A 13,085-nucleotide genomic window follows, 5' to 3' on the forward strand; every position below is an offset into this window, starting at 1 on the left:
TCAAATCTCTCTGCCCGTATAGCCATTAAGATTAAGCACATCCTTACGATGTTGCAGCTCTTGTGGTACATTCTCAGCATCCGAGATAGCATATGCTCTTTTGACCAAGATCTGTAGGACTCTAGTACGTTGAAATGGTGGATGACAGCTGGTAGCATGTAAATACCTATCAGTATGTGTCGGTTTCCTATTAACTCTGTATCCAAGAGTTCTGTCATCTTTTTTATAAACCAGTACATCCAAAGAGGGTAACTTCCCCTTCTTTTCAATCTCCAGCATGAACCTGATGTTTGGATGAATACAAATAAAATGGTTCAATAATCGGTACAAAGAATCTATTCCATGGGGCCAAACAAGAAACATACTGTCAACAAACCTCAAAAAACAAGTAGGCTTCAAAAAAGATGTTTCAGGGCCATATCCTCAAAGTCCTCCATAAAAAGATTAGAGACTATGGGGGATAAAGGACTCCCCATACCCACACCATCAGTCTGTTCAAAATATTTGTCATTGAATAAAAGATAGGTGCACATCAATATGTGGCAGCAGAGCTTCATCATTTCCAAATCTAGTTTTTTATTACTTAAAATCAATGACTCTTCAAGCGGAACCCGAGTGAAAAGAGACACCACATCAAAAGTGACAAGTAAATCAGTCGGACCGAGACGAAGTGATTTTAAGCGCTAAATAAAATCCATGGAATTCGAAATATGATGTCCACATTTACACACATGAGGGCTGAGGACAGACACTAAACATTTTGCCAAGTTTTAATCTCCAAGGCCAATTATGTGAATAAGATGTACGACTTTCTTAAGGACCCGTCGTTTTATATACAGATCACATAAAATGGACAATGACTTCACTTCTGAAGAAAAGCACATTATCTGAGGTCACTATTAAAAAACTTAATCCTGGTGTGGCCATTCCACCTACAGCAGATTATACGGATTGCCGAAGGTACATAAAGGTGGGGTCCTGTCGCGCCCAATTGTTAGTAATTTGGATGCACCGATTTACAACTTGGGAAAACATTTAGCATCTACCTTCAGCCTTCACATGGGTAAATGTGAACACCACATTTCCAATTCCATGGATTTTATTCTCCATTTAGAGCTGCTTTGTCTTGGTTCCTCTGATTTACTTGCCAGCTTTGATGTGGTGTCTCATTTTACTCGGGCTCCTCTTGAAGAATCATTGATTTTAATGAAAAACTATACAGAAATGTTGAGATCCTGCTGTCATGTACTGATGTACATTTATTTTTTATTCAACGACTAATATTTTGAACGGACTGATGGTGTGGCTATGGTGAGTCCTTTATCCCCCATAGTAACTAACCTTTTAATGGAGGACTTTGAGAATATGGCCTTGAAGCCTATTTATTTTCCGAGGTATGTTGATGATATGTTTTTTTGTTTGGCCACATGGCATAGATTCATTGTAACAGTTATTGGACCATTTTAATTGTATACATCCTAACATCAGATTCACGATGGAGATTGAAAAGGAGGGAAAGTTACCCTTTTTGGATGTACTGGTTTACAAAAAAAAGATGATGAAATTCTTGGATACAGAGTTAATAGGAAACTGACACACACTGATAAATATTTACATGCTACCAGCTGTCATCCACCATTTCAGCATACAGGAGTCCTACCAACTCTGGTCAAAAGAGTATATATGCTATTTCGGATGCTGAGAATGTACCACAATCACCACCGTTCGTGATTATTACAACCTGACAAATCTGTAGCGGCTGAGCACCGTCTTACAGAGGGTTGTAGGATGCCATACAACGACAGACAAATGGTTGCAAATGCCTTGCATTTCTGGGATCGTGTTTTAAAAGAATTTATCAAAATCAAGACTAACAGATAATATCATTAACCATGATAATTGATACCCACTAAGTAAAGCTTAGAATCCTATTTTATCAGATATGAAGAAACAATGGAATTTGAATTGGCCAGCTACAAGTATTAACTTTTAACAATATATCATTTTTTGAAAGTATTCACTATTGGAGGCACTGCAACTCTTCTTGCACCAGGGGCAGCAGCAACATTCGAGTGCTTGCACATTACCTCAGTGTATGCGCTTTTGTATATTCACTGCATATAAACGTTCTGTCACTCATGGTCTGAGTCAGTTATCGGCAAGAGTAACTTAGTTTTTCTCTCCTGATGATGGCGACAAGCTATCTGTGGAAATAATGTGTGCAGACGACAGATTGATCTGGCTGAAGACCTGACAAGAATTTGAATGGAAAATCCAGGATGGACTATGACAATATTTGAAAAGAATAGTTGCTACTCAGCATATAGCGGAGATGATGAGTCGCAGATACGTACAACAAAAGGACTGTCAGAAAGTAAGCTTTTGGCCAACAAGGCCTTCATTGCAAATAGATAAAACACACACACACACACACACACACACACACACACACACACACACACTATCAAAGTCTCTGGCTGCTGAGGCGCCAGACTGTGAGCAGCAGCGCATGACGGGAGAAGCAACCAGGTGGTGAGGGTAAAGAGGAAGCCGGGGTGGGGAGGGGGAGGTACAGCAGGGTAGGGGCGGGGGACAGTAAAGTGCTGCTTGTGGGAACATGCAGGGATGAGGCAGAGAGAGGGTAGAGCAGCTAGGTGAAGTCTGGAGGTTAGACAGAGGTGAAGGTGAGGAGGAGGGGGAGGGGGGGGGAGGGGTAAGTGGAAAAGGAGAGAAGTAATAAGACTGTGGGTGCGTTGGTGGAATAGAGGGTTGTTTAGTGCTGGAAAGGGAACAGAGAGGGGGCAAGATGGGTAAGAACAATGACTAACGAAGGTTCAGGCCAGGAGCGTTATGAGAATGTAGGATATATTGCAGTGAGATTTCCCACCCGTGCAGTTCAGAAAAGGTGGTGCCGATGGGAAGGATCCAAATGGCACAGGCTGTGAAGCAGTCATTGATATGAAGAATGCTGTGCTGGGTGGTGTGTTCAGCAACTGGATGGTCGAGCTGTTTCTTCGCCACAGTATGTCAGTGGCCATTCATGTAGACAGATTGTTAGTCATCACGCCCCATGTATAATGCAGCGCAGTGGTTGCAGCTTAACTTGTATATTATTTGACAGGTTTCACAGGTAGATGTGCCTTTGAAGGGATAGCTGATGCTTGAGATCAAACTGGAGTACGTGGTGGTGGGAGGATGTATGGGGCAGGTCTTGCATCTAGGTCCATTACAGCCTTGAGGCAAGGGCTTGGGAGCAGGGCCTCTGAAGGGATGGAAGAGGATACTTTGTATGTTCATTGGGCGGCAGAATACCACAGTGAACAGGGTGGGAAGGATAGTGTGTAAACATTCCTTGTTTACAGACATGATGAGAGGTAGTTGAAAACCTGGCGGAGAATGTGATTCAGTTGCTCCAGTTCTGGGTGGTACTGAGCCATGAGGGGAATGCTTTTACGTGGCTGGACAGTGGGATTTTGGAAGGTGGTGGGTGACTGGAGAGGTAAGGCACAGAAGATCTGTTGTTTTACAATGCTGGGAGGGTAATTACGGTCAGTGAAGGCCTCAGTGAGACCCTTGGTATATTTCGAGAAGGACCGCTTGTCACTACAGATGTGACAGCCACGGATGGCTAGGCTGTATGTAAGTGACTTCTTGATGTGAAATGTGTAGCAGCTGTCAAGTGGAGGAATTGGTGGTGATTAGTAGGTTTGATATGGCCGGAGGTACTGATGTAGCCATCTTTGAGGTGGACGTCAACATCGAGGAAGGTGGCTTGTTGGGTTGAGTAGGACTAGGTGCAGGTGGGGGAGAAGTTGTTGAGATTCTGGAGGAATGTGGATTGGGTGTCATCACCCTCAATCCAGATCATGAAGATGTCATCAATGAATCTTAACAAGGTGAGGGGTTTGGGAGACTGTTCGTTTAGGAAGGATTCCTCTAGAAGCCCCATGAATCGGTTGGCATAGGATGGTGCCACTTGGGTGCCCTTATCCATACCCTGGATTTATTTGTAGGTAATGCATTTAACAGAGTAGTGATTGTGAGTGAGGATATACTTGATCATTGCAACTGGGAAAGAGGTTGTTGGTTTGGAATCCACTGTGCTTTGGGAAAGGTAGAGTTCAATAGTGATAAGGCCATGAGCATCAGGGATGTTAGAGTAAAGTGAGGTGGCATCATCAATAGTGATGAGCAGGGTACCATGTGGTAAAGGAACAGGAACTGTGCAGAGTCAGTGGAGGAAATAGTTGGTATCTTTTACATAGGAGGGTAGGTTGCGGGTAATAGGCCGAAGGAGTTGGTCTATGAAAGCACAGTAAACAGCCACAATGGAACATCCATAACCAGCCACAATGTCACATCCTGGGTTGCTGGGTTTATGGACTTTAGGAAGCATGAAGAAGGTAGGAGTGCAGAGAATAGTAGGGGTGAGGAGAGGGATGGATGCTGGGGTGAGGTTCTGGGATGGGACTAAGGATTTGAGGAGAGACTGGAGAACCTGCTAGATTTCTGGAATGAGGTACTATGGCAGGGTTTGTATGTAGATTAATCTGACAGCTGGCAGAGTGCTTCTGCCAGGTAATCCTAGTGGTTCAAAACAACAGTGGTGGAGCCTATGTCTGCAAATAGGATTATAAGGTCAGGATCAGTGTTTAGGTGGTGAATTGCGGTTCTTTCTGTGGATGTAAGGTTAATTTGCATGTTGAGGGCTCTGGGGAACGATGGTAAGGCAAGGTTTGAGGTTAAGAAATTGTGGGAAGTTTACAGAGGGTGATTTTTTTTTTTTTTTTTTTTTTTTTTTTTTTTTTTTTTTTTTTTTTTTTTGAGAGGGGGGGGGGGGGGGGGGGGGGTCAGTGGCGGTAGATCATGTTTGGATGGAGAAATGAACTGAGTCATGTAGAGTTCAACATTGGTCTCTGGTTGAGTCTGACTGGTAGGGTTGGTGGCAAGAAAGTGTTTCCACCGTATGGTGGAGCCCGTATGGTGATGGATGGAAGTTTTTGAGGATGGGGTACATGTAGTAGGTTTGCGAGGCAGGATTTATCAGCTGTGAGGGGATGTGGTGGAGGTTTGGAAGGTTGTTGTAGAGGCGGTGGATAGTGGCAGTGCAAGCTGGGAATAGGAAGTGAACAGCGTGGACAATTTTTTGAGGTGACATTGTGCATGTTGCTGTAGTTACTGCAGAGCAAGAGTTTCAATGTGTGATACAGGATCCACAAATTTGGAATTGCATAGCAGGAGAATTTTATGGATGGAGAGGAGATATTGCTAAGAGGTTTGGGCCCGATTAATATGGTTTTGCAGAACTATATTGGTGAGAGCTACGGATTGGTGGAATCTGAACATATGGAGGTCATTGTGGAAAGAGGTGTGGCACATGGAGATGAAGAATTTGATGGTAAGGCCATTTGGGGGGATTCCATGTGCCAAGCAACAACACAGGAGCAGTATGCGAGACTTAGTTCTGGCTAAGGATAAAGAAACTCTTTTGTATTGATGCAGATGGAAGGAGCAAGGATCCATGGTGAAGGATAAAAGCGTGTAAAAATACGTAAATAACGCAGAGATACATCAGAAAAAATTCTCAAAAATACACCCAAGCACATGGGAAAAAATCATGAAAAGGATTAAATGAATGAAGTTTGGGGAAACAAGATGAAAGCTGAGGGAGTAGGCTGATAGTGAAGGGTAAAAATCTTCTGAAATTGGTGTGAAGACAGAATGGGATCAAAGAAAAAATAATTAAAAAGAAGTATATTGGTCGCTGTTCCAACTGGAAGTACGTCTGGAATATGTAAACACAAAATAATTACGATGGCAGTCAATACACCTGCTGTGTCAGGTAAAACTGAACAAAAATAATGCTAAAGCTGCTTTTAAAACAACCAATAATCCGAAATTGAGGTTACAACATCATACAACACTTAGGGGAGATAAGTTCTCAGCAACTGAAGTGTATAAAATGATATGTCAATACTGCAAAAAACAATATGTAGGGCAAATCAGTAGGTCGTTTGACATTTGTTTCAACTAATGTACGTACAAGACCAGTAAGTCAGCGCAGGTCTTATTCTTAGTTAAGATAAACAGAGTATTATCAACAAGTACGAAGGGACATGCTTCAAAACCTTTGAGGAATTAGAAATTTATGTCACTAAACAGAAAGACCTAGATAAATTGTTACTTGACCACAATGAGTTCACAAGTGGTGCACATTTTTATACTTATCATGATATTTTACACACACACACCATTCCACCTATCACCTGGAGCTACACATAAACATCAATGGTCGATGCCAGACTTATCCAGTTATTTTGCTAGAAATAAATGTGACTGTGCCAGATAATAAATTATTTTCAAAAGAGAGAGATGCAGATAGGTTGTCACAGATGAAGCACCAGCTGAGGTCAAGGAACAGTACAGCAGGAAAATGGTCTGTCCTTTTTGGAGGAACGTGTGGTGCCCCACTTTCAAGTCGTAGCAATATCGCGTTACATAGAAGAACTGCGTAGAATTAAGCGAGAAAAACCAGCGAGATGAAAAACAAATGAAAAATATTTATTAATCACTGACTGTGAAGCTCTGAATATTAATTTTACATGTGTTTTGAGGGTGACCGACTGACGACATCTTAATGGTCCATGCTCTTTCAACAGTCTTTCTGTTATGCCAATCTGCCACTTAGCATCTCTGCTATATGCTGAGTAGCAACTATCCTTTTCATAATATTTTCATATTAATGGTCTACAGTCATAAGAGTATTTTCCCCAGTTTTTGTGAGCTGATACTTACAGGAATTAATAAATTGGAAGTTATTGCAGAGATTGTGATTTCTGTCCTTTAAGTCCTGATTTTTTGTTCTGTGACTCCAACACTTCTCAATTTTTTTTTTATGATTATAATCAGTTGGAAATTGTTTTAGTATGAAGAAAAAATGAAAAACATAGTCTTCAACCTGATGACAATTGCAGAGCTAGCCACTGAAAGCTTGAGAGTTTTATTGGAATTGACATGACCTGAAAACCAAGAAGATTTTATTCAAGAAGACAATATAAACTTTTGAAATGTTGCCATATGGAAGGATTAGAAGGTAGACCGAGTACCTAATGAGGAGGTACTGAATCGACATGGGGGCTTTGTGGCGAAACTTAAAGCTGACAGAAGTCATCCTGAAACCCCGAGGCGTTGCCAATTTTGCAACGGTCAGAAGTGTACAAGCTAACAGTTTTAGAGAGAGATCAATAGTTGACTACAGCAGACGGGTTAAAGTGAACGTAGGGTGCAGTAGTCACGCAGAGAAGAAAAGGCTTGCGTGGGTTGAAGATCAAAACAACGACAGACTAGAAAAAGTTTAAAAACAAAATTTGTGAAGACTCAGAGTCACAGACAATATTGAGCTTACAAGCGACACAACCTGCATGGGCAGATTGAAAAGTTACGCACACAAATCATTTACAAGACATTAAATGTGTTACAGGAAACACATTACTGTAGTTGTATTTTGACATGCAAGCAGGAAAACTCAGAATGTTCCTAGCAGTGTGGCAGCAGTAGCAAAATACACACAGCCACCTCTGAACAACTCACGAGGAGTTGAAAAGGTTTCACAAAATAAACTTCTTTCAGGGGCCAAAGACATGGAATCTACTGGGGCAATGTCGCAACACCTGCAGTTTGAACTTCAATGCTGGGCTTTGTGCCATCTCGGAGCAGACGGACAACTGCAGTCCTCCTTAAGAGGGCACTTGTCATGAAAGATAACACCTGACTGTCCTCACACTGGGACAAAACTCCAAAAGTGATGCAGATTCAACAGCACAGTCCCACAGGCATCCTAAATGGGCTGTCTCAATCTGAATTTCTACCACACTGTAAAGGTAGCCAGGCAGGAGCTTGAACCTCACTCTTTCAGTGTATCACCGTACTGGCCACAAGGGTCTGTACTGAAGTGAAATGTGGTCGAGAAAGTGTGATTACTGGAAATTATGACCTGTCACCCCGTTGGCCTCGATTATGTCATGTACTAATAAAATTGCTTGTAGTTTCCCATTCTTATGTTTTGTCAATTCAGATCTGCAAGGCAGGGCCAAATAACCGAGTTTCATAGACTTCTTCTCCCCTTGCATTGTTTGGGTGCTGAAAGAGAGAGTGGATTTTCTCCCAAACTACTGAAATAATCCCGAAGAATGTCCCCTTGAACTGCTGCATTAGCTGTTCTTAGTACACGAATTCATTACTTCCATTCATAGTAACTTTCACAGGCTTCAAAATATGTTATTATGGCTGATCTTTACATTATCTTAGTTCACACAAGATTCAACTGACCGTTGTCCGGATTTTTTGTTTGTCACGCTGCTTAGATTTTTGTCATGACTAATGTTTTCTCTGTCACAGCAAAATACCTCCAAGCTGTGACATCAAGGAACCAGCGGCCCCACAACAGATGACAACACTAACTCACTGTCCTGCCTTGTAGATGTGATGCACCTGCATCTTTCATCAAACCTGCACGTATCACAAATCATTCCTACCACAGTGTGATGCCCAAAACTTAATTACTAATGAAATAAACTTTCTTCAAATCTTGCTAACATCTTTCATTGTTACGAAGGCTCAGGAGATGTGAAATATCCTTTTATCAGAACTGACATGTCACATCTCAGTACACACCTCTCATTATGTGACATGGTTAGTGATTACTTGCCTGTGTTTACAGTTTTTAACTGCAAAGTTTACACACGAGGCTGCACACCTAGTCGCCCCTCGCCCTCATCGACCAGGTGCCAGAGTGGCCTGCTCGTCCTTTCCAAACCAGTCTCTCTTTCATCCCTGACAAAATAACTTGCAGTTGAGAAGACCAGGAATGTCTTTTTCAGCTTTGGACATGTCTTTTGCAGACAAGTGCTCTACTGAATGAGCTATCCAAGAACAACTCACAATCTGCCGTCACAGATTTAATTCCACCATTACCTCACCTCCTACCTTCCAAATTTCACAGAATTTCTCCTGTATACCTTGCGGAACTACCACTCCTGGAAGAAATTTCGACCTCATGGAGCTAAGTAATAGTTAGTTGTTCAATTTTATCTAGTGAATTCTCCTCTTCAAGTTCTCAATTCCTTTTTGTGCCAGGGACAAACTAGTGTTCAGTTTTGATGATTTAAGAAATATATAACTCACAAGAATTAAGCAGTTTGGCGATATTAGGGGTTGACTCAAGGTAACCACAAACCAGTCAACAAACAGGATCTTGGAGGGCCTATTTTAAATAAATGCAATCTAAAAACTGTGATGCAATGTTTACTTACTTTTCTTGGCATCTTTCCTAACACCAACTCCAGTTCCAGGTCAACGGGGTGTCGAACATCTGATGATGTGTATGTACCATCCAAGTATTTTGTGTCCTCAGGATCCTCTTCCTCTGAGAGAATGACCTAAAACAATGACAATCAAACCATCAGTAGAGTATAAAAAGAACAAAACTCTGTACCTACTCATCTGTACATAAGATGCTGTCTCACATGTATGTATATACTGTATCCTTCTCCTAGGAGTTGTCAGGCACATTTTTATGGCACTTCTCTGAACAACCAAATACTCAACAAGTATGTCATGTGATGCCCAGAGTAAATGGAAATCATTTGTGTGCTACCCAGTGCAAACAAGATGTTATTCAAAGTGAAATTTTATGTGACCATCCGACAGATTGTAAATTAGTTTAGTTTGATATTCAGTTTATTGAAATGTTTAGCTGTACTTGTTACACCCTCACAGATTAACTGGTCACACTTCCTCTCCTCACATCACCTCACCTTGCCGGGATGCTGGTATGCCACCACCTCTCAGCAATGCTACTCAGTTGCTGCTGAACTAATTCTGGTTTTCATGTTTTTCTGTTCTCCTTATAATATAAACTGCTAAACCAAATATCATATCAGACTAATATGATAGTACTCTACTGAATAAACACAGGAAGTATCATTGAACAAAATTTTAAGAACATTATACAAAGTGACACCAAGATAAGCAGGGTGTTGACTATGTACTTATACTGGAAACCACAAGATTTACGAGAAGATAGAACAAACTAACTATCTGAAAATACCAAAAAGTAAAGCTGAGGTAGTTCCAGATTGATTGCACATGCAAGGATAAAAATTACCACAAAGAAATTTGCCAAATGAAAGTCCTCCATGGGATAGACATTGACTCGGATCATTAAACCTCAAAAATAAAAATAAAGTTAACACCAAAAAAAGAAACACAAACCATTCCAACAAGAGGAGGAATTATTACAACTAGTTATTTACAAATAATACAGTATATCGGGAGAGATCTGAAACACCTTTAAGTGACAAATGTGGCAAGACAATACATTAACTGTAAAATGTAGCTGAAGAAACTGGTCACAATAAAAAATAAAGACAGAAATAAACATGCCTGGTGGAATGAAAATTGTGACAAAGCAATTAAATAAAAGGCACAAGTAACTGTTAAGCAAACAACAATAGAAAACTGAAAAATTCCGAGAAGACAAATGACCAAAAAAATTAGAAGAATTAAAATAAATCACCAAAATGAAATACCAAAAACCATAGACAAAGCATTCAGACCAACATAAAACAAGGGACTATTACAAAACATTTAGACAATATCAAAGTATATTGATCTCACTCCTATGATGAACAATAAAAATGGAAAAATGGCACACAACACTTGAGAAAAATGTCAGAATTAGGGCCAATATGTTCAAACAGTTACTCAAGTGTAAGGACTCGAAAGAGCACCTACTTTAAAGCATTATTCAACTCGGAGAAATCAAAAGAACCAAGAGTTTGGTCTTCCTCCAAGAAATAAAACTCTACTGGAAAAGGTTATACCACCAGATTAACAACAAAATTATCAAAGCAGTTAGTTCACTCAGGTACTACGAAGCAGCATGAGAGAATCGAATGGTTGCAGACCTATGGAAGGGGCAAATGAACATACCCTTCAAAATCTACGTAAACACTTCATACACTACTCGAATACTGAGAAAGTGCCCAGAGAGTTGAAAACAGCAACAATCCACCCACTGTACAAAGTACGCAAGTGATTGAGCCCCAATACCTATTGGAGGGTATCTCTACTTGATATTACGTAAAATATTTTATCTAGGACTGCATACATGAGGATTCAGGAACAACTGGACTGAGAACTTTGAGAATATCAAGGAGGATTTTGACCAGAAAGACACTGTCGCATCAGACTGTCAGTCTTATGTGCATAACGAAACATCATATAGCCTGGAACAAGAGTTTAGGTCATCACTTTTATTGACTTCAGAAATGAGTTTGACAGTATACATCAAGAGTCATCCATTGTTTTCAACTTATGCTTAGCCATCACAACTTGAATTCTGGAAAAGTTTCCTTCTAACAAGAGCAACAATTTCAACTTCAACAAAAGCTCGCCAAACTGAGCTGTGGAGAGCAAAGTCCCCTGAAGGATTACAGACAGCAGAAGAGATGCCACTAACTTTGCGAATGTGGTGCAGGATAGGATCATACATACTTATTGGTTTGCAGTAATCTGAGCCAATATATACTCTGTGTGTGTGTGTGTGTGTGTGTGTGTGTGTGTGTATGCGCACAATAAGCCTATCAGAATACCAAATCAGAAACATCAAAAGTTAAACTTAAAGATGAACTGTCTGAACCATTCAAAATCCAAATTGGCTGTCAACTGGGGGATGGTGTCTCAACGTCACTTTTTGCTGCACTTTGGAGAAAGTCATGCGATTTGCATCTACATCTACATCTGTACTCTGCAATTCGCCATGAGGTGCATGACAGAGGGTAAGTTCTATTGTACCAGTTATTATGGTTTCTTCTGGTTCCATTCACATATGGAGTGCGGGAAGAATGATTGTCTGAATGCTTCCGTGCGTGCAGTAATTATTCTGATCTTGTCCTCACAATCCTTCTGAAAGCGATACGTAGAGGATTGTAATATATACCTAGAGCCTTTATTTAAGGCCAGTTCTTGAAACTTTGTTAATAGACTTTCTTGGGATAGTTTACATCTATCTTCACGAGTCTCCCAGTTCTGTTCCTTCAATATAAATGTGACACTCTCCCATGGATTAAACAAAACCATGACCATTCGAGCTGCCCTTCTCTGTATACTTTCAGTATCCCCTGTTATTCCCATCTGGTATGAATCCCACACACTTGAGCAATATTCTATAACCAGCCACACAAGTAATTTGTAAGCAATCTCTTTTGTAGACTGATTGCACTTCCCTCTACCAATAAACTGAAGTCTACCACCTGCTTTCCCCACAACTGAACCTATGTTCATTCCATTTCATATCCCTACAAAGTGTTACACCCAGGTATTTGTATGAGTTGGCCGATTCCAACAGTGACTCACTGGTATTATAGTCATAGGATACTACGTTTTTTTCATTTTGTGAGCTGCAAAATTTTACATTTCCAAACATTTAGAGAAAGCTGCCAATCTCTGCACAATGTTGAAATCTTATTAATATATGACTGAATATTTATGCTGCTTCTTTCAGATAGTACTTTGTTATGGATAACTGCATCATCTGCACAAAAAGACTGATTTTACTATTAATATTGTCCACAAGGTCATTAATACAGAACATGAACAGCAAGGGTCGCCACACACTTCCCTGGAGCACACCCAAAGTTACTTCAACATATAATGATAATTCTCCATCCAAGATAACATGCATGTCCTCTTTATCAAAAAGTCCTCAATCCAGTCACAAATTTCACTTGATGCCCAATATGATCGTACATTTGACAATAACCGTGGGTGTGGTAATGAGTCAAACGTTTTTCGGAAACTAAGAAATACTGCATCTACCCAATTTCCTTGATCCAAAGCTTCCAGTATGTCATGTGGGAAAAGTGCAAGCTGGGTTTCACATGATTGGTGTTTTCGAAATCCACGCTGGTTGGTACTGAGGTCATTCTATTATGTTTGAGCTCAGAATATGTTGTAAGACTCTAGAACAAATTTATGTCAAGGATATTGGATGATAGTTTTGTGGATCACTTCTACTACCCTTC

General features: G+C 40.5%; 1 protein-coding gene across 2 annotated transcripts in view; it reads right to left on the bottom strand.

The window, feature by feature from the left end:
- The window catches only part of LOC124709107 (phosphoribosylformylglycinamidine synthase), a 213,371-nt gene that overhangs the window by 78,984 nt on the left and 121,302 nt on the right, over positions 1-13,085 (bottom strand). For both annotated transcript variants that reach the window (XM_047240757.1, XM_047240758.1), the window contains one exon: positions 9,312-9,437. In XM_047240757.1, coding sequence (XP_047096713.1) covers positions 9,312-9,437 — 126 coding nt within the window. The remainder of the gene's footprint in view (positions 1-9,311; positions 9,438-13,085) is intronic.

Source organism: Schistocerca piceifrons, chromosome 7, assembly GCF_021461385.2.
Source record: "Schistocerca piceifrons isolate TAMUIC-IGC-003096 chromosome 7, iqSchPice1.1, whole genome shotgun sequence".
Classification (NCBI taxonomy): domain Eukaryota; kingdom Metazoa; phylum Arthropoda; class Insecta; order Orthoptera; family Acrididae; genus Schistocerca; species Schistocerca piceifrons.